We start from the raw sequence: 19,719 nt of genomic DNA on the forward strand, positions 1-19,719 counted from the left end.
ATAGCTGCCTCACACACGCTTGCAAAACAAAGTTATCTGTCTGCACACAGAGTCGCTCAGGCCAGAGAATATATTATCCACAGACTGCAAAGTGACCTTGATGGCAAAAATGTTCTCCTCTACATTTTGAAGCCAAAACATGTGTTGCACGAAGACTTCTTCAAATCAAATCAAATCACTTTTTATTGTCACATCACATGTGCAGGCACACTGGCACAGCACATGCGAGTGAAATTCTTGTGTGCGAGCCCCACAAGCAACAGAGATGTGCAAACACAACAACACAAACGAGCAAAATACAAGAATGGCCAACCTGAAACTAATAAATATATGTACAATATATAATAGTGTATGCATTTCTGGATGTGTATACTAAATATTTTCCTACGTGTGTGTGTATACACATTTTTACAAATTAAATAGTAAAAAAATAAAATAAAATAATAATAATAATAATAAAATATATAAAATATACAGAGTTGAATATGTGCAAAACAAGTGGCATTTATATACAGTGTGGAGTGCATAATGTTGAAGTTCCAGTAGTGAAGCTGAGGTGTCTTGGGGGTCTCAGATTGGTATTATGCATCATGCAATGTGATATTGTTTGATTGAATGCACCAAGTCCAAATTGGATTCCCACTAACGCCTCCTCCCGTCCCTGCCTAGACAAGTACTGATGAAAGATAACCGCCTCTGCATTAATCAAAGAGATGGAGCATTTTGATCCCACTCTCAATTAGATTACATAAATGTAACAATTTGTACAAAATGTGATATCAATTATCAGCAGGTCATTCGGTTTGATCTCTTGCCCTATTCTGTCACAGCAAAGAAAGGAAGGGCACGTGAAATGTGGCTGCCTTTGGTAAATAACTGGCTTTCCTTAATCGACGAAAGAAAGGGAAACGTGACCACAACAGTTTATCTGTGACAGGTGTGTGTTATATTCATTTTTGATGTGCATTCTTCTTCTTCTTCTTCTGTTTACATTAATGAACGGTTTAATTATTACTTTTAATCATCAGGCGTGTTAATTGATAACAGAAGAGTCAGAGGTGACTTAAGTCCCATTTCTGCAAGAAGGAAGCACTTAAAAAACTGAAGAAGCTTCTCGGATGAGAGGTGAAACAACTTAAAGAAGTCCAGACGCTTTTCTTTGCAAGCTTTGACTACAATGACCTGGATGACTGAGAACCTTCACAGACACACTTAAAAAAACAAAACTACACATCGTTTGCTTCTCGTATGTGTGTATGTGTGTTGCGTGTAAGAGGAATTTAATGGTGCTTGCTGTTGATTTAGGATTACAACAGACTCTCAGGAGTGGATGGTTTGATTTGTAGGAGTGGAGGCAGCATCACACGCCTACTTGTCTGTACCTGAAACCGCCAATAACTTGGAAAACAATAGATTGCCCAGGAGGGGGTGAACCGAAAGTCAGCCTTTGTTTATTATTTGCAGATGGAATAAGTATTTTTTTCCCTCTCCCCCATCTACAGAAATAAAATATCTCAGATGCGATCTCTTTCGTGGAGCTATCTCATGATAGTTAATTAGGTGTCAGCAGCACAACCCAGGTGACTTAACCTTCATCAGGCTGTATCACATGAGGAGGCAATTTAAGAGAATTATTCATTGTGTCTTTGAGTGGAACATGAAAAAAATATCTTTGCTTGCAAATTCTAAGCTGAGGAAAGATGAATAGACTGCAGAAGTCCAAATTCCAGAACGAGTGAGCCATTTATGAAACAATGAGCTTGTTAGCCTGTGATGGGGTGCTCAGTGTATATGTGTATATGCATGTGCACATGTGTTTGTGTGTGTGTTAGAGAGAGAGAGAGAGAGATATCAATAAAGGATAACCAAAGCAGATTCACACCCTAATCACCGATAAATACCATACCATACCACCTTTATTTATAAAGCACTTTAACATAAAACCAGAGTTCACAAAGTGCTGTACATGCTAAAAGCATAAGTAAAGAAAATTAAAATGAGATAAGATCAAATAAATAACTAAAAAACTAAAATAAATTGAAACATGTCAAAACAAATTGAGTCAACCCCTCTAATCAATGCCAAAGGCTTCAGCGAATAAATATGTTTTAAGACGACTTTTAAATTCAGAGAGAGAAGAGGCCTGCCTAACATGCAAGGGTAGATCATTCCACAACTTTGGAGCAACTACAGCAAAAGCATGATCACCTTTAGATTTATACTTAGTTTTTGGTACCTTAAGGAGCTGCTGATTGGCGGACCTAAGGGAACGGGGAGGTGTATATGGTTGTATACACACACACTGGACTTTCTGGACATTGTTTTTGCACAACACTGGTCACTATATTCTTCATTTCCAGTTAATACTTGTACAGCTGCTGTTATTGTGTATATATTTATTTATATTTAGATTTCTTCATACATTCTTATATAGTTCTATATATTGTGTATTGTGTATTTTGTTGTACAGTTATTTTATTTTCAACTTTAATTTATATATTTTATCTTATTCTTCCCAGTTAAATTTACCCTTCATTCTAATTTGTGTTGTACAGTTATTTCATTTTTAACCTTAATTTATATTTTATTCCTTCCTAGTTAAATTTACCCTTTTTAATTTTTCATATTTATTTCCTATCTTATTCATAGCCTTTCCTTTTTTTGTTTTCTTTAGGTCACGAGCAGTTGTCCAAGCATTTCACTACATATCGTACTGTGTATGACTGTGTACGTGACAAATAAAATTTGAATTTGATTTGTAGTAGCTCCGAGAGGTAGGAGGGGGCCAGGCCATTAAGATAAATGATAATCCTTAGGATGTAACATGCAGCAAACAATATTTATCCCAGGGCTGGTGTGATCTGAATGTCACACCTAATGATCGGTAAAATCTGGGCTGTTTTTCATGCCAGCTGACAGACAGCTAACTGGTTTACTGATGCCCATGACATTCAAAAAGCATTTTCTTTCTCAGAGGAGTCTGGAGCCAATGACCAAAGAGTTTGGCTGGGAAACTATAAGGAAATACCAAAATGCTCCACTAAATGTGTGGCAATCATCGCTAAATAACTGTGTGAGTCTTTGGTTTGATACACTACTAAAACTTTTTAATACCTATGTATATGAAAACCATATACTGCGTTTGGAATCAGGACACTAATGTCCAATTAGCAGTTTTGTAATCGTGTATCTTTTCAGGCTGGAAATGTAAACCTATAGTTGTTTCTTCTACGTTTGAAAGCATACTTTCATTTGATGCATACTTTACCTATAAGACAGACAACAAGAACAACAACAGCAATAAAAATGCCATGTCAATAGTCATTAGACGAGATAGCTAAAGAGAACCCGCTCCTTTCCAATAGTGAAATTGGCTGTGTCACCGGCAGGGAGAGACAGTGAGATGGGCGGTTTATAGACTAGTGGCCGGGGCTTTTTTTTTTTTTTTTTTCGTTTTCGTGTCGGACTGGATGGGAGGGCGCAGCAGCCTCAGTACCAGGCAGTGCTCTTCCCTCCGTCAGCTACGGACTGGATAGATAGAGACAGAGGAGGAGGCTGCTACATGCTGCCGCTGCTCCTGCCTTTGTCGTAGAAGGATCTCTCTTTTTTTCTCCATCGAGGGCTGTACTTGAGTCAGCGGGATATTCTTTTTTTTTTTTAATTTTTAAATTTCTTTTTTTCTCTCCCTTTCTTTTCACGGATTCGGAGGGAATTAAGCATTCACGGGCGTCCAAATGTGTTCCTTACACGAGGGCAGCGGTCTGCTTCTGCTGCTGGTCTTGGCAGGACTGCAGGTAATGTAACGTGTAAAGCGGCTTCCAGCAGGAGTTACACCGGACAGTTTCGCCGCTTGTTTTCTTTCGTAGCGACGCTGTTAATGTTGAGTTTGGGGAAGCCGGGCACGGTGCTTAGACCCTCCAGCGGCCACTTTACATTGTGTGCAGTTTGATAAAAACAGTACACAAAAATCCGCTGTAAAGTGGCTTTGACTTAAATGGCTTCTTTCTTTCTTTTCTTCTTTTTCAAGAGATGCTGCGTGCGCATTTTAGCCAAAAAAACAAAGAAAATAATCATTTGGATGATTTGCAATCATTTTGCAGGCTAATGTGTTCTCAGTTGGGCGATACAGGCCCACGTTAACCTAGTTATGACTTGGTTATATTTAGTTTGGTTTAATATTTATGTAGATTGCTGCAGCGTGTCTCTGTCCCCCCGGGCGAGTTAATTGCATCTGTGGTAGAAAAGAAAAGTCTTTAAGATGAACAATGAAAAGTAGCCGACTACATGTTATTGTGGTAATTTCACCTCAGTGATGGGATAATGATTGTTGTCCAGCCTTAAGGTTGGAACCCCTCTGTGTAATGGGGTGACTTGTGGAAATGTATTTATTTTCATTAGTCAGACACTTTGAGCAACAGGGGAAAAAGCAATCAGGCAGTTAAATGAAAGCTTTTTGGGATCTGAAAAAACTGCAACTGTGATTTATGTTAACATTTGTATCTAGAAATATACATCCCTTATTCTAACGTGCCAGACTTCCAGCTCTGCTCCTCCTCCTGCTCCCCCAACCCCTCCTCTCTGCCAGCATTTTCCATTTAAATTCCTCTGATTAAGAATGGCAAGTGGCACGGATACTCACAATGCTCTTTTTCAGCGGGGCTCCTCTCGTCTTACATTCTTTTGAGAGTGCACGCAAAGAAACAGGGCCAGGCCTCCCTTCCTAAGAGCTGTTAGTTGGCTACATTTGGGCATGCCTGGAGACCAGAGCATTTTTTCTTAATAAGTATACCCTGCGTGTGTTCTTCACAGTCGCTGTTTTCTTTGTTTGGCGCAAAACTCACTCTTTATGGAAACACAAGTTTCATAAGCTTTGTTTTCTTTCTTTACAACAGCCACATTACTCTCTAAATATCTTGTCCCCCCAACTACAGCTTTCTTCTTGAAATTGGGGGGGGATATAAAAAGGAACATATTGATCAGTCACAACCTCGCAGAGTCTTTAGAAAACGCTGTGGTTTGAGGGTGTTTATTCAGACATTCACACGTAAATGTTTATTCCCTCAACAGTGGATTGTTAGCATTTACTTTTTATTCCCTTGTTCCTGTACTTCAAAGTGAAGAGTGTTTGTCTAGAGCAGTGTGTTGATCAGAGGGGCTGGCCAAGAGTGTTGGCTATTACCCTGTGCCTGGGCCCCTACACAGAGACAAATGGAGCTTGTTCTTGCCTAGCCATGCTTTTTGGCTAATGCTTAACCCTTTTGGCCTCATTATCCTAATTGCGGTCCCTGCTATAAAAACAACAGATGCTTTTGTACAACTGTAGGGACTTCAGAACGTGACCAAGGGGTTTCAGAGGCAACAGGAGTGCATTTCTGAAGGTTGATTTATGACATTGTTGCCCCTTTCCCACCCCCACCCCACTATTACAGATTGCAGCAGAGGGCAGGGGTGCCCCACCATGCAGGCCAGGCTTCTCTGAAGATGTATACAAGGTTGTGGTGCCAGATATCACCGAGAAAGGACAGCCCCTTTTTAACGGTAAGTAGTGAAACATTCCTTGCCCTGTTATGTCTCTCCTTGAGGGTGCGAGTGTGTGCATGCATGCATATCAGTTGAGCGTGCTCACCTACCTCCATGTGGTACAATTCAGGGAGGATCAGAACAAGCCTGACAGATTTAAACAATTAGCTTTAGTGCTGTTCTGTGGTATTGCAAGTCATGTAGTTTGCCTTGTAAACCAGCTTAAATTTGCCTCAGCTTTTTATGGCTCTTTTCTGCTTTGCTTGCATGGTGGTTTTTTTTCTCATCTCAGAGCAAGTTGAAAACCAGGCACATTGTTAGCTGACTGCTGGGCAAACACTGTGGCTACATTAGTATTATTATTATTTTTAGTTTACCTTTTTAGCAACTAATATCTGGTGGATCAAAACTTGTTGAATCCAGTGAAGATGTGACTCCTGTTGCAAAGCGTTGAAACCCAATTACTCACACATTCGAACACTTACACAACGTTAATCAAGCAAATAGTTTAGTTATTAAACATTCCCTGCCTTCCAATGAAGGGATGAATCATTTTCATTATCTTATGCCATTGCATTGCAATGTGTTGTCATAATTTATCATCACTTCTGTACAGATTTCAATCAAACTCGTTAAACATTTTGCCTGTTAGGTCAAACACTCAAAAGTTCCTGCTACAATGGTAGTGTTCTCAACTACAGGGTGACACTGCTAAGCCCACTCAATAGCAGTAATAACAGCAATTTAAATATCCTGGGGAATGTTTGTTACAGCAGTAGTCCTTCTTTGCTGAACACAGAAGTGGGTTTTATGTTTTTTCCAGCATATAAACTGGTGCAAACAAGAAAGTAGCAGTTCATTACGTTGCAGCAGGCATGACCAATACTGCTTCTTTGGAGTTTAATATTGGTGAAATGAGGATGCAGCTACTGTGAAATGGTACGCAGGTCTGGAGACGGTAATAAAAGTGGAATATATCACCGTTGTGCCATCAGAAGGGTTAGAGCCTTGAGGTCATTTGGACTAGTAAACATTCTCGATTTCACAGCGCGTGCCTAAAACTCGCACGCTGCCGTTGGTGTGAGTCTGTGGGGTGGAGGTGGCGGGGTAGCAGTGCCGAGGGAAGAAAGAAAGGAGCGAGGGAAGAGAGTGCTCCGATGGGTGGGTGCAGCTTTCACTGGGCTTTACCTTGTGCACAAGTTCCTGTTTGATCCAGCAGGTGATGGATTTCCCTCCGTCGGCTCGTGGATGAGCCGTGACTGGGGGTAATCAGGTTCTCTTTTGTTTGCCCCCACACTACCCCCCTTACCTCCTCTTTTCTCTGCCCTCCCCTCCCCCAGACACATTGCTGCTCTGTGGAGATTTCCTTGACAGAGTGGGGCACTCCTGTGTCATTGTAATGCAGCAGAGCTCAGCAGCGTGGGATGATGTTAATGAAACTGCATTCTCTAATGAAAATCTCCTGTGGCATGTTTTGAAAGACAAAGCCCCCACAGTGTGAAGAGTATTCCCAAAGTTTTACAACGTTGCTTTCACCATGCTGGTGTACAATATTGCTTTTCACTAGCAAGCTTTTATTTTTTTAACTAATGCTTTTTTAGCCACGCTGAGCAGGCTGACGCTTTATGTTTCCTCGCATTTCATTAACGTCGTCAATTGTGAGCCTGGAGGTTTTAAATAACGAATCGGAAAGACACTGGCTGAATTGTGGAGTAGCTGATTAACCAATGAAGGTTCATTTCAGTATGCAAAGTTTTCTCTTTAAGTTGTTGGTGAAGGGTCACCAGATGTCTGATGGTTTGATTAGTTTATTTGAAAGAGGATCTTCTGGAGTGGCCCATGTAATACTATCAGTGCATTGCGTCTGGTGTCAGTAACATGAGTCCTTTGATCATATGATTTTGCATTTGACCCCAGATGCATTAGACACCTCGGAGGTGAGTCGTCTGACATCTTTGTCCCATCTAATTGCAGCGTCGTCTTTGCCATTGAATGACAATACACATCCCGAGGCCTGTAAGACCTGGAAATGGTGGCGGTTCACATGGAAACTGCTGACATTGTATGCGCTAATTTAAAGACATCCTGTGGATTTAATGATAGGAACTGTGGCCAGCCAGTTAACAATGTGTATTTAGTAGTAAGCGTTAATCAGGTTTGTGTAAAGCAGACTTTAACTGTTTGCTAACCACGTGAAAGCCCATTGATTTTCATTAGATTGGTAATAATTAATTGCATCAAAGTAACATGGCGGAGCAACACACAGAAAAGTCAGGGAGTACAACTATTCTTTTATGAGGATTCCTCTACAATGAGCCATTCAAGGGAGGCTGTGCTCATTGTTTGTAGATGCCAAACCACATCAGGCATGGGCAGTTGGGCGCTATGTCTCCACGGGGCTGGATATGACCTTGCTTTTAGGCCGGAATATTTGCTTTGGCCTGATACTACCGAAGAGAAATGACCAAACATAGTTGTTTATTATCAGACCATCACACATGTGAAGGCAGTGCTTCCCCCTTATCTAGTTTAGTTGTTTGACAAAGTGACTTTACTAAATTGCATTTAATTTCAGGTAGGCTGCGGCTGCGGGTGGTTTGCTCCTGGGTTTCTAATGGAATCCTTGCGGCTTTGGAGAGCTGACACACATTGTGCCGTTTTTTTCTAGATGAAGCCTTTAAAGCAGGGTTGCAAAGCGAGTTTGTTGAAGCATTATTCAGCAGAGGTTTCCCTCCCTAAAAACTGGGTTAATGAAAAGCCCAAAAGCTTAATTGAGTTTAATACACTCTCTTATGCTGCTGTTCTGCTATCCCCACCCCCTCCCAACCTTCTATGCTGCTTTCATTTTTCTTTCCTCCACCCCTGAGCCCCGAGTTTCACTTATTTTCTTGACAATTATGGGAGCTCTGGTGATGAAAAAGAAGTATGTTTATAGTCAGCTTTGGCCTTGGTTCAAGTGCTTTAAATGTGCTGGTGTCAAGAGGGCCCAGTTGGCTGGCTGGCTCCACGCATGACTTGGAGGATGGATTTACAGTTGACCGGTTTAATAAAGGGATTGAAAAAAGCAGCATCAATATCAGCGAGTAGAATACATCAGGAAAATGTTTCCAGGCTAAATATATCTTAGAATTTGTAGTAAATGTATTATTTTGACTAAATGCACCTCTTTGCTATGTTTGCAAACCTTTTAGACAAACCGATTTTACTCTTTTGGCAGAAGAACAAATCTGTTTGGAAATTCTAAAATTCTGAACCAGATAAACCCAGTATGTTGTTTTTCTGTCTCTCTGCTCTGTGTTAACTTTCTAATACAGCCGGGGCCACTCATATGTGTTCAAGGGGCCCCAGTGTTTGGTGAGACATGACCCTGCTCGACCTGCTCTGTAAACTGGACCTAGTGCTCAGCAACACACTCAACCTTTCTGCCTAGCCTCAAATTGGGAATGAGGTTGTCGGGGGTTTCCTGATGAAGTATAGATAAATGGAATACCAGCCAAAAAGGTCCTGACCCATCACCGGGGGAGGCCGCAAATGCATAGCACTTCTACCTTATGTTATTCTGACCCGCAGAGATGATCATTCATCACTTAGAGACACAAACGCAAATTTAAAACCTAGGGTTTTTGAGACGTATGCAGGTTTCTAAGCATTTGCCCTCCAACAGCATGATGGACAGTAGGTAACTATTATGGTTTTTGTTGAGTGGACCGAGAGTTGTATGGATCTGCCTTAGGAAAAATCTATAGAGCTCTTTTGTTTGTTGAAATATTTACTGATAACTCCGAAAAACAGGAGAAACAGGATATTTACTGAGCTGTTGAGATCTCTGTTTTTGGGATGTGTGAGATGGATCTATTTTTTGAAACTCTGTGGCAGCACTTGGCATTTTAATCTCAAAAAATGACTTTATTGATATTCAAATTCATTTTCGAGACGGGATCCATAGGCACAGAGTAACTACCATGCAGTATGGGAAAATTAGGAGCACTACGAGGAGACGCTCGTCCTTTATATTATATTTTCTTTGTATTTCATGTATATTCTTTGTCGCTGCGGAACAACGGGACCATGGCCATCTTTCTCTTTTTACCTCCCTTCATTTTTTTAAGCTAAGGCAGCACTTTCACTATAACTTTGTTCAAAAGAGCAGTCCGCTGCCCCTGCCTCCCTCTTTTTTTTTTTCTCAAAGTGAATCAATGAATTCAGGGTCTTTGTTTGCTGAGATCAATATGTTGTAATGAAGGCTGCGCTCCAATTCCCAGCTAAAGAATCACTGTCGGGTTCGGGTTGAATTTGTTTTATTCTTTATTGTTATCAGCCTGCATACATTTGCTTTCATCTGACTTCACTCTACCTTTTCTTTCCTGGGAGCAGCGTGGCCTAGATAACCACCACATATTGTGACGACAGATTGAATCTTGGCAGCAAATGGTTTTGGAGAGTAACCTCTTGTAAGTTGCCGGCAATATAACAAGGAAACAGAGTGACTGGAGTGCCACTGGTAATAACATCACAGTCATTTGTCAGAACATTATAGCTCCATTGCAATCCTAAGGCTATACTGTAACAGTGAAATACTAGTAATGTTAGCGTATGAAAGCAAATACACCTATTTGTAGCTAAATTGTGTGCGCTTCCTGAGCCTGCTGTGCGGCATGATTTTATAGGATGCATTTTATTGGTGTCTGAACTTAGCTGAAGTTTTCTCCGAATCAAAGCTAGTATCAAATTAATGCTCCATATTTGGAGGCAAATGGGCAGACACTGGCTTGAAGCTTCTTATCGCCTCAGTTCATGTCCCTCTTATCAGTTACAGGCCCTGCCCTCTACAATGGGCACCTAACAGCATACCACTGACACTTGGAAGTAGTTAAGTTGCCCTTCTGTCATGCCTGTGTGTGTGCGTAGGAAGTTCGACCTTGGCATATAATTAGCTTGTTCTGCCCAGAGAGGTCTCGGTGGAGGTGGAGGTGACGAAGTATAATGGTGACTGAAGCTTCTATAACCAGCTAGGTTTAAAGGCTCTGTTAACATAAGATTTGACAGAAAATCGGCTGTCAGGCCGTGCTATATAATTTTGACTGTGACTGGTGTGTCGTAAATGGTCCTTTGCCTCTCGCATAGTGTACACGTGGAACTCCATTTGCCAAATCACAATTTTAATGTCTGTTTTCAAAGCGCAGTGATTGAAGATGGATTTGAGAAGCAGGGATTTCACAATAGAATTCCTTCACGTGATCATATGAAGGTTAAGGGAGTTTATGAGTTTTTATCTTGCCACGTTTGCAGTTACTAGTGACATGAAAAAGATCTGGAACATTCCTAGTTATTGTGATTATGAATGCCTGGCGCAGTGGTTCTGATATGTTTTATTTAATGTGAAGAACACCCAGAACGTGCAATAGATGACCCCGCCGTGTAATGAGGCCATGTATAAATAGCTGTATTGACCTGACTTTCTGCATATATGTCTCTATATAACTGGGCTAGTATTATTTTTCACAAGTGAAATGCTAGAACCAGTGTGGAAAAAAAAAAAGAAAATGCCAGCTTGCACCTAGAAGACAATACATCATCACTTTGGATTGAATTGTTTTCTTTTCTAGGGTCTGATTTGTGGATTTCAGCGTCATTTTTCTTCTGTGGGAGAGCCTTTTTTTGGCTGGTAGAGCAAACAACTCCACGTCTCTTTCACAGATTCTGTCTCTACAGAGAAAGCGCTCTTTGTAGTGTTTCTCCAGCTGTTTATTGTGCAATAACCCTGTTCGATTTTGCCCACAGTTTCTGTCTGTGCTGTGCTTGTTTTTCTCATTATGTTAAGCTACATGAGTGCACGGAGTCCTCACGTTTACGCTGGCAGGCATGTGAAAGGAAGCCCCTCCCACTCCCCCCGCTGCTTCTCACTCTTGTTAAATCTTTTGTTCGTAAGGCGTTACATTTAACTCCAGCCCTTTTTGCTTTCCACCAGAAAAGTAGGCATTCACTTACTGCTCAGGTGTAAAAGTCGTCGGCATTACCTGTCTTGCATAGCTACGAACGACAGACAGCGGGCAGACAATGCAGTCTTTGAGCGCAGGGTCAAACCAGGAAGCTAATACTCGAATGAATATATTAATGAGATAGTTTGTGCAAAATAAAGACTGAACAAGCCTTGTCTTTAGCCTTTTTTATGTATGCAAGTGACACACATATCTCACATATTTCAAGCCTCAAAATCAAGAGACTACAAGAATTGGCTTTGTATTATTCCTCTGACAAAAGCAAACAAGTGAAATTTGAAGCATGGATAGATTAATTGACCCACATACTGTCGCCGTGTTCACAAAGGCCCAGTATCCTGCTTAGGAAGAGGCCAGTTCAACTATTGTGTTCTGCTGCAAGCTGAAATTTCAATGCACCAGCATTTTTCTGGACACTAGCCTCTTATGACTTGCTAGGTTGTATCTTGTGACATTCTCCATGTTTGATCCAGTCCTCTATCACCTCCACCACTCGCCTTTTTTCCCTTCCCCCTCTGCGTCATGATGAGTGCTTTAAGATGGAGGAACTCCCCTGGCTCTATATAATGATTGATGTGCCTTAATTGGGTAATGCAAGGACAGTACTGTAGCATTTAGTCCTTTTACTTTGTTTCTTTCTTTCTTTCTTGGTTGCAGTGACCTTGGTTGAATACATATATATTATATATACATATATATATGCAAACTAGGTCCTAAAGCTTTCAGTGTAATATTGATTTGGACTGGCGATTGTAAATATTTCTTTACATTCTCTCCCCACAAACTGTTGGCTCATCATATGTAGCCCACAGTATTACTCGTCTCAAGTGATCTACTGTTACCAGGCCTTGCTGACACCAGTGTCTGCCAACCCCAGGGATATTATGATTGACCTACAGCAATTTCTTGCCTCCATTTGAGCATGCACTATAGCAGTAAGCAACATATCACTTTGCGGTCTGTGTTGTCTAAGTTTATATTAGCTGTGTCGATATTTACTAAGACATTAAAGATCTCGGAGAATGTCACCGTTTTCCCCCCCAGTTGCACTGCCTCCTCAGCAGAACAGGGTCTGCAAGGGTAATGTTTTTTTTTTTTTCTAATTGGTTATGCAAACTGCAGGTCTGATAGTTCAAAGCATGTTTAACCAAGATATATGGTGCTTAGGTACGTAAGAACAAAGAACAGGCATGTTTGAATCTGATTTCGATTGGTATCGCTCTTGTTATGACTGTACCTTTTCTGACATTTGTGTGTTTCCTTGCTTTTGTCCTTCCTATTCTTTATGAATTGAACAGCATTTGCTAGAAACCGTAAGCTAGCTATACAGTCAAGTAGCTACATTAGCAAAGCTTTGCTAGAAGTGGCTGTAAGATTTCTGAGATATAAATGTTACCGCAAAACTTACTTATACTTTCATATGAGATCTTAGCTAGCAGTGGTGTGGTTTGCACAGAAGAAAACTTGAACAAGGGAAGCTATATAACTCCTTGTTACAATGCAATGCCATACTCTTTGGATGCTGCGTGATTTGAGCTGGTTTCCTCCCACAACAGGACACTGACCCAAAGCAGAGCTTCAAACTTTGCAAAAACTAAAGTTTTAACAAAAGAAGCAGTCAGTTGTACATTGCCTGTAACAATGGCAGATCTCAAATGAATATTAATGAGATATGTTTTTGCAAATGTGCAAAATAACGAACAGAGCAAGCCCTGTCTTTAGCCTTTTTATGTATGCAAGTCACACACACAGGTCACACATATTTTAACCCAGATTTGAACCCCATTTTAAGCAGAGTGCACGAACTGGCATTATGTATATTTTTTTTACAACACAAGTGAGATTTGAGGCAGAGGTATGTTAAATCAGCTTTTAAGAATCTATCCATGTTTAACAAGATTCAGATGAAATGTGTCTAAACAGGCAGAATTTGCAAGTCCTGCAAGCCTTTGACTTCTGCATTATTCTTCAAGATATTCAAATATTAAAAGCAAAAATATATTTTAGGTGAAACTTAAAACTTCTATTCAGCTACCCTAAAAACAACAACAGCATTGTGATGTCAATTATAGGGCATATTACACATGTCTGCCTATTCTCACCTGTCAAAGCAGCTCAGGTATTGCCACTATTTTAATGGCCACTTTCTTCCAAGTACTGGGCCATGCTTAGTGTCCCGAGTTCTTCCGTACTTGTTCATTTTCTTTATGGCTTTATATCATTTTATCCTGGGCAGATAGAATCTGCCTGTGTCAGAGAGCTGGCAGCAGCTGCCCATTAGATCTGCATGAGCACTAATATTAAAATCAATATTTACATTCCTAACTTTGAAATCTTATTCTGCATGTCAGTGTTTTTTTTTCTTTGTTTAAATTAGCAGGAAACCTGTTGGCACACTTGTCTAGATTCCAAGATGGTTGTGGTGGGCAAAAACACATAGCTGGAAGAAGAAAATCATAGCTGTACTAGTGGAAGGTGAGATCAGATAATTTGCCCAATGCCATGAAGCAGTCAAGGCCATGAAACTACTATGAAATCCCAGCTGTTTCCATAGTTTAGTCTCTTGACGCCTGAAGCAGAAAAAGTAGTCTTAACAAAAACCTTCGGGTCAGACGTTAGACTGGTGCTGTGCTTTACAGCGTGCAGGTGCTGCTGTTTTCTGGTCACTCATACTGATCTTTTTTAGCCAAGGGAAATGCATGGCAAGTACAGTGTATCTGTTTTCCCATACAGGGTGTTGTGTGATTCAAGGTTAAAAAACAACAACAAAAAACTCAATAAGGCCTTAAAGAAGTTTCAGAAGTCACTCTGTATGCTGTGAATGTGGATTCGAAAAAGTCAGAATTGGTCGAGAGAATTGCACGTCTCTGCTCTTTATCTTTTCCCCTTTGTGTATATTTCTAAAGATCAGAAAGTAGTGAGTTGAACTATTGCTCAATAAAATTGAACTTTGACGAACTGAACATTCATTGAAAACACAATAGAAGCCCCTCAATAGCTTTTTAGATAGAGTACCAGAAGTCGTTACACTTTGTATGGCCTGGATTTGAAGATGCTGAACAACATCCCACCTACCTTCCATCTGATTTCTCACAAATAGAATATGCTCGGTCTTACTGTATATAGGTCCTGTGTCAGTTCTTCGCTGTCACACTAAGTGATCTAAATGTTGTGACCTTTGAAGAAGATAAGCTTCCTTTGGCTGACTTGAAGAGTTTGGAATAACGCCTTGAACCATTAATTCGCGGCACTGCTAACCATACGAGGGCTATGAGCCAAGGTTATTGACCTTTCACGCCTGTCACTAGTGATAGAGGGACCCACACCCAGAAGGGAAAATAAAATGTGCTTATTAAGGAGCCGAACTTTGTATCGAACCGAGGGGGCAGCTTTATTCTCCAGATTTTTTTTTATTAGTTTTTTTGCTTTCATTTAAATTATTACTGTATTTTTTTTAAACAGCGTTTGACCAATTGTTTTCAAATAAATTAGACAGCGAGAGCACATACAGCTAGAATTACACAAAATCACAGTGCTTCTATGAATATGTCTGGGGAGAGATCGGGGTATGTAATGTGCAGACTCCATGGAGGATTAAAACTTGGAGCACAAAACACATTACAGCAACCAATCTTAAACTGAGGTCATTATTATCTGATGGATTCAGAGCCACTTGCGAGCCTTTCTGCAAAGATAATTTGAAGGACCTTGGAGTTTTATTTCAATCACAAATCTTTCTTCTTTGGTTTTTTGTTTTTTGTCTTCACTTGCTTATGCTTTATTGCGGCTGAAAGACAATGGGGTAATCTAACAGGCAGAAAAACCATTTTAATAAAATGAAGCATGTAAAGAATGTTTGTGTGGACTGTGGCGAACCAGAGCTGTGAATAGAGAAGATTGAGTACATGTTATTTCAGCCCTGTCCTCCCTCTGAGCTCCCAGCCTGTAAAATCTTGGGGGAGGGATGCATTTATATTGGATCAACATGCTATGATGTTATTTTGTTTTACAGCCCCGCTGGTTTTGTGTTCATAATCATACCTGTTATCTTACTGGATTCAACTAAAACCGGTTTTATAGTGTAGAGAAGCTCTGTGATGCATTGTTTGTATATAGGTCTGCAATTACATCCCAGGGGAAAAGGAAATAGATAAAAACAAGAGACTTGTCCCATAAATGTATTTTAGTTATTAGACAACTTTCTCAGTGCGGTTTAAAATAAGGGCAATTTTAATATCGTGCATTTGTTTCGTTCACATATGTACCTCAGATATTGCGTGCGTGCTTCACTATAGTCCAATTTAGAGAATCAGTAAAATTATGCTACTTGCACCATCCTCCAAGGAGGGCTGATATTTTTTCAAGTGTTTGTTTGTTTGTAGGAAAATAGATATAGGTTGAGGTAAAAGGACTAATGCATGAGAATTGCGTGCTTGAGCGTGCTGTTGGTGAGTGCAGTGCCTACTTATGCGTTACGCTGGTGGGGCTTGTTTTTGTGCTTAAATGGACTGTTTATCAAAATGTACAGTATAAAACTGGAAAAAAATATTATCTTGGCCTGTGGGTAGCAGGGGTGGGTATGAGTGGGAGTGTGTATTTTGGACCTGAAAAGCTCCATATCGCAAGAGCTTATACGTCGAGCTGGTGCTGCAGACAAGTGGGTGGCAGCTGATGGAAAAACATGCACTTAGGGTATGATCACACTGTAGCTAAGCATGGCTGTCACCTAAATCTCAGGTTCACACACAGTTCAGTTACAAAAGAGGAGGAGCACAAAATGCTGGAAATGAAAAAGTAAAGCCCAAAAAAATATATCTGGCTGAATTTCAGCGTGTATTTATTTGAAATTTACAATGTGTGTTGAAAACACAGTGGCGAGAGAGTTTTGCAACATCACTCATAACCTTTTTACTTTCTCCTCATTTCTCTTGGAGGTGTGAGTTGTCTGTGCCCTTTCAGTCGCAGATACAGATATAGAGACGGGAATAAGCTGTAACATCCTAACATTTTCAATCCAGGCGGCATCTTTGCACAGGGGCCGCCTCAGAATGTGGGACATTTTGCAGTCTGTGACCGATTGCAGCACTTCTTTAAAGCATTTCTTCTTTAGAGCATTTCTTTAAAAAAAAAAAGCCATGAAATTTGTCAGAAAGAAGAGTAAGTATTGTGTAAAAGTCTTGAGCCACCCCTCATGTCTGATTATATTTTACTTCTGATGTTTTAAAGTGGTTCTGAATAAGCATTTCTCAAGGTTTTCTGAAAGTCTTTTACATTTGGGTTTATTCAACTTTGGCTGCTGTTTCACTCATTTTCAGTCCAATTCTTTTACCTAACCTTTTTCAGATGACTGTTTTTTTTAATTGTCCAGCTACTTAATACTGGATCGTTCATGGAAAAACAAAAGCCAGCAGCCTGTCACAGTATCTGAAATTCATGTCCTTAAGAAATAGGAAAAATACAGCAAAGACCTGACACAGGACCTGAAAGATGCATTTGACCATTTAGTTACCCCCCACTTGCTCTTCACAAATGGTCTGAGTGAAAGAGTGGCTTATGAGAAGCTATTTCTAAGTAAGGGAAAGAGGAATAAAAAGGCTAAAGTATGCCAAATGGCACAAAAGCTGGGCTGAAAATTAGTGGCAACAGGTCTTATGAAAGTTTTTGGTTTAAATTGCCGTCACTATGTACGAAGCAGGTCAGGAGAGAGGTACAACAGCGGGAGGTACAATCTTCTGTAAAACACGGCGTTGGAGATCTTGTCAAAACTGACGAATTATGAATGCAGAAAAGTACATCGAGATTTTGATCCGCCATTCAGTACCACCTGGAAAGTGTCTGATTGGCTTCACTTTTCCACATGACAATAATCCCAAACGCACTTCCAATGCAGTAAAGGCATAGCTGGATAGAAAAACCCACAATGGACCTCAGCGTTATTGAAGCAGTGTGGGGTCATCTTAACAAAGAACAGAACAAAAGGCAGCCAACATCCAGAGAAGAGCTCTTTGAATGTCATTCAGGAAGTTCGGAAAACTAATCCCAAAGACTACTTAAGGAAAAAACAAAAGAGGTGCTTAAGATCAAGCTTGTGTTGAAGTAAAAAGGTGACCATACCAAACACTGACTTTCAAGCTTTGTAGATTTGTACACGCGCTGTTTTTGTTTTGTTTTTATGTTTTTTCTCAATAAATTGCAGCACCTATCTGACTTCAGACTTTTGCCCTGTATTGTAAATAATGTCGCTTTAATAAAATGAAAGCGATGTTTATTTGAACTATGCAGCCCTGGCGCTTTTGGCCGTTTGTAACCTTTTAACTTATCATGTTCTGCTCTCATGGAGTTTGCCATTTCTAATCTCGGTTGGTGGTTGATAGGGCTGTCAGTCAGGAACACACAGTCCGAACACTAGCTGGCCACCTTAGTCCATTTGTCATTATTAGTGTTTGAGTCAAGTTTTTACCGGAAATGAGAAATTAGCATTCACTTACATCACTCCTTTGTGGAGCAATGATGGTGAGGTGATTTTGCAAAAACACTGTTCCACTGATTATCCTTTCAAAGAGTAAACAAAGAACTTTTTTTAAACAACAGACAGCTGTTGATGATTTACCAAGAGCATAGAACATCAGGTTGACATGGCATATTAAGTCAGTACTTAGTGTTTGTTTAAAGCTGCTGTCTCCTCCCCCGCCCTTCTCCTCACAGGACACACACACACACACAGCTTGTCTTTTAAAGGAGATCTTATTGGATAAATAGCGGAAAAACAACTGCGGTGAACCCATTTGAATGTTTCCCCTCTGTCCTACCAAGAATGTGTTGTCTTGGAGAGCTGAGGTCAGACACACAAACAAGGCTTTGTTCTGCATTTACCAGGCTTATTCTGTGCAGAGTGACTGTAGTGGGCAACACTGGCACATATTGTTCATTATGCATCCGCTGAATGATTGGGTAGTTAACTGGAGGAGAATATTTATTTATGAGTGTCAGTGCTGTGTATTAGTTTTATTTAATTTTGACTGTCAACACAGTCGCAAACATCTTCGGAATTACAATATATTGAAGTTTTGCACTCTGAGGCTTTTCCATAGACCAAAAAAAAAAGCATTCAATTAAATGCACTTATGTTTTTCAGAATTTAGACTATGCATATAGTGCATGCAAGCATGCAGCTGCTATTAGGATATGAGAATTTAGACGTTTTATTTAGAGTGATGCCGTTTCTAAAGGAGAGCTGCATAAATGAATTGCCTGATGATGTCAGCAAATCACGGTGTTATAAAGAAGATTCGTACAAATTTCAGCAACACTTAGTCTCACAGCAACAGTGTGGCTGGTGTTGCTTTTTTTACAGACAGTGAGACTAACAACCAAAGCATCTTTGTAGGTATTTAAAAACCTCTGAGCAGCATTCTATGAATACCGGTCACAGAAAGCGTCTAGCCTTTGCGCCGCCTAAACCCTGGGTTTCATTTATATGTCCTGCTGCAGTGTGCTTGGAAAATGCAATTGATTTGTGTTGATTTGTGGGTTTTTTTTTTAAACAAGGCAGTTGAGACACAGGTGGCATGCATTGATGTTAGTTTTTTCATTTCATATCAATGTCCATTTCACTGCTATCCACTTCTAGCAGATCCATTGCTAGCATGCCCCACAGGTGAAAACGGTGGTTCCCTAGTTGCTTATCATGCCCTCTACCAGACCAACAAGGGGTCTGAGCATGTGTATACATGCGCCTGTGCACCACCGTTAAATTCCATTCTGTGCTGGCTAAGTGGGGATTGGCATTTTCTCTGCCCGTCAGAGGGGGGTTTCATCTGCTGGAAAACGTGACAGCTGGGCAGAATTCTTTCACTCTTCCCGTACCAGAAAGAGAGACAGAAATGAGGAGAGTCACGCAGAGAGTGGGGTAGCCACAGTTTCCTGGCTGCGGCTTGAAACGTGGCAAACGTTGGCACATGTGGTATGAGTTAGCGCTAACATAACAGTTTTTTTAAGAGTGGCCTCAAACATAAAAGATGCGGAGCCAACTTCTGTTTTCTTTCGTTTGTCGTGATGCTCTAAACAGTGAGAAGTAACAGGAGGAAGGGTATAAGAAAAGTAATTTATGTGCGGACTAGAAGCATGCGATGAGCCCTCCCTTTGGGATTAATGGGAGTCTCTGTCTCTGTTCACAGGAAATATGAAAGGCCCTTTGTTG

The 19,719-nt window shown here is 40.5% G+C and overlaps 1 protein-coding gene across 1 annotated transcript in view; it reads left to right on the forward strand.

Annotated features, from left to right (window-relative positions):
- Positions 1-3,483: 3,483 nt before the first annotated feature.
- cdh2 (cadherin 2, type 1, N-cadherin (neuronal)) overlaps positions 3,484-19,719 on the forward strand; it is a 60,200-nt gene continuing 43,964 nt past the window's right edge. The window contains exons 1-2 of the mRNA XM_085440456.1: positions 3,484-3,794; positions 5,430-5,538. Of these exons, the coding sequence (XP_085296582.1) occupies positions 3,735-3,794; positions 5,430-5,538 (169 nt within the window). The 5' untranslated portion in view covers positions 3,484-3,734. The remainder of the gene's footprint in view (positions 3,795-5,429; positions 5,539-19,719) is intronic.

Source organism: Copadichromis virginalis, linkage group LG18, assembly GCF_057382275.1.
Source record: "Copadichromis virginalis isolate Kocher_CV1m ecotype Utaka linkage group LG18, C_Virginalis_male_GT1.1, whole genome shotgun sequence".
Taxonomy (NCBI): Eukaryota; Metazoa; Chordata; class Actinopteri; order Cichliformes; family Cichlidae; genus Copadichromis; species Copadichromis virginalis.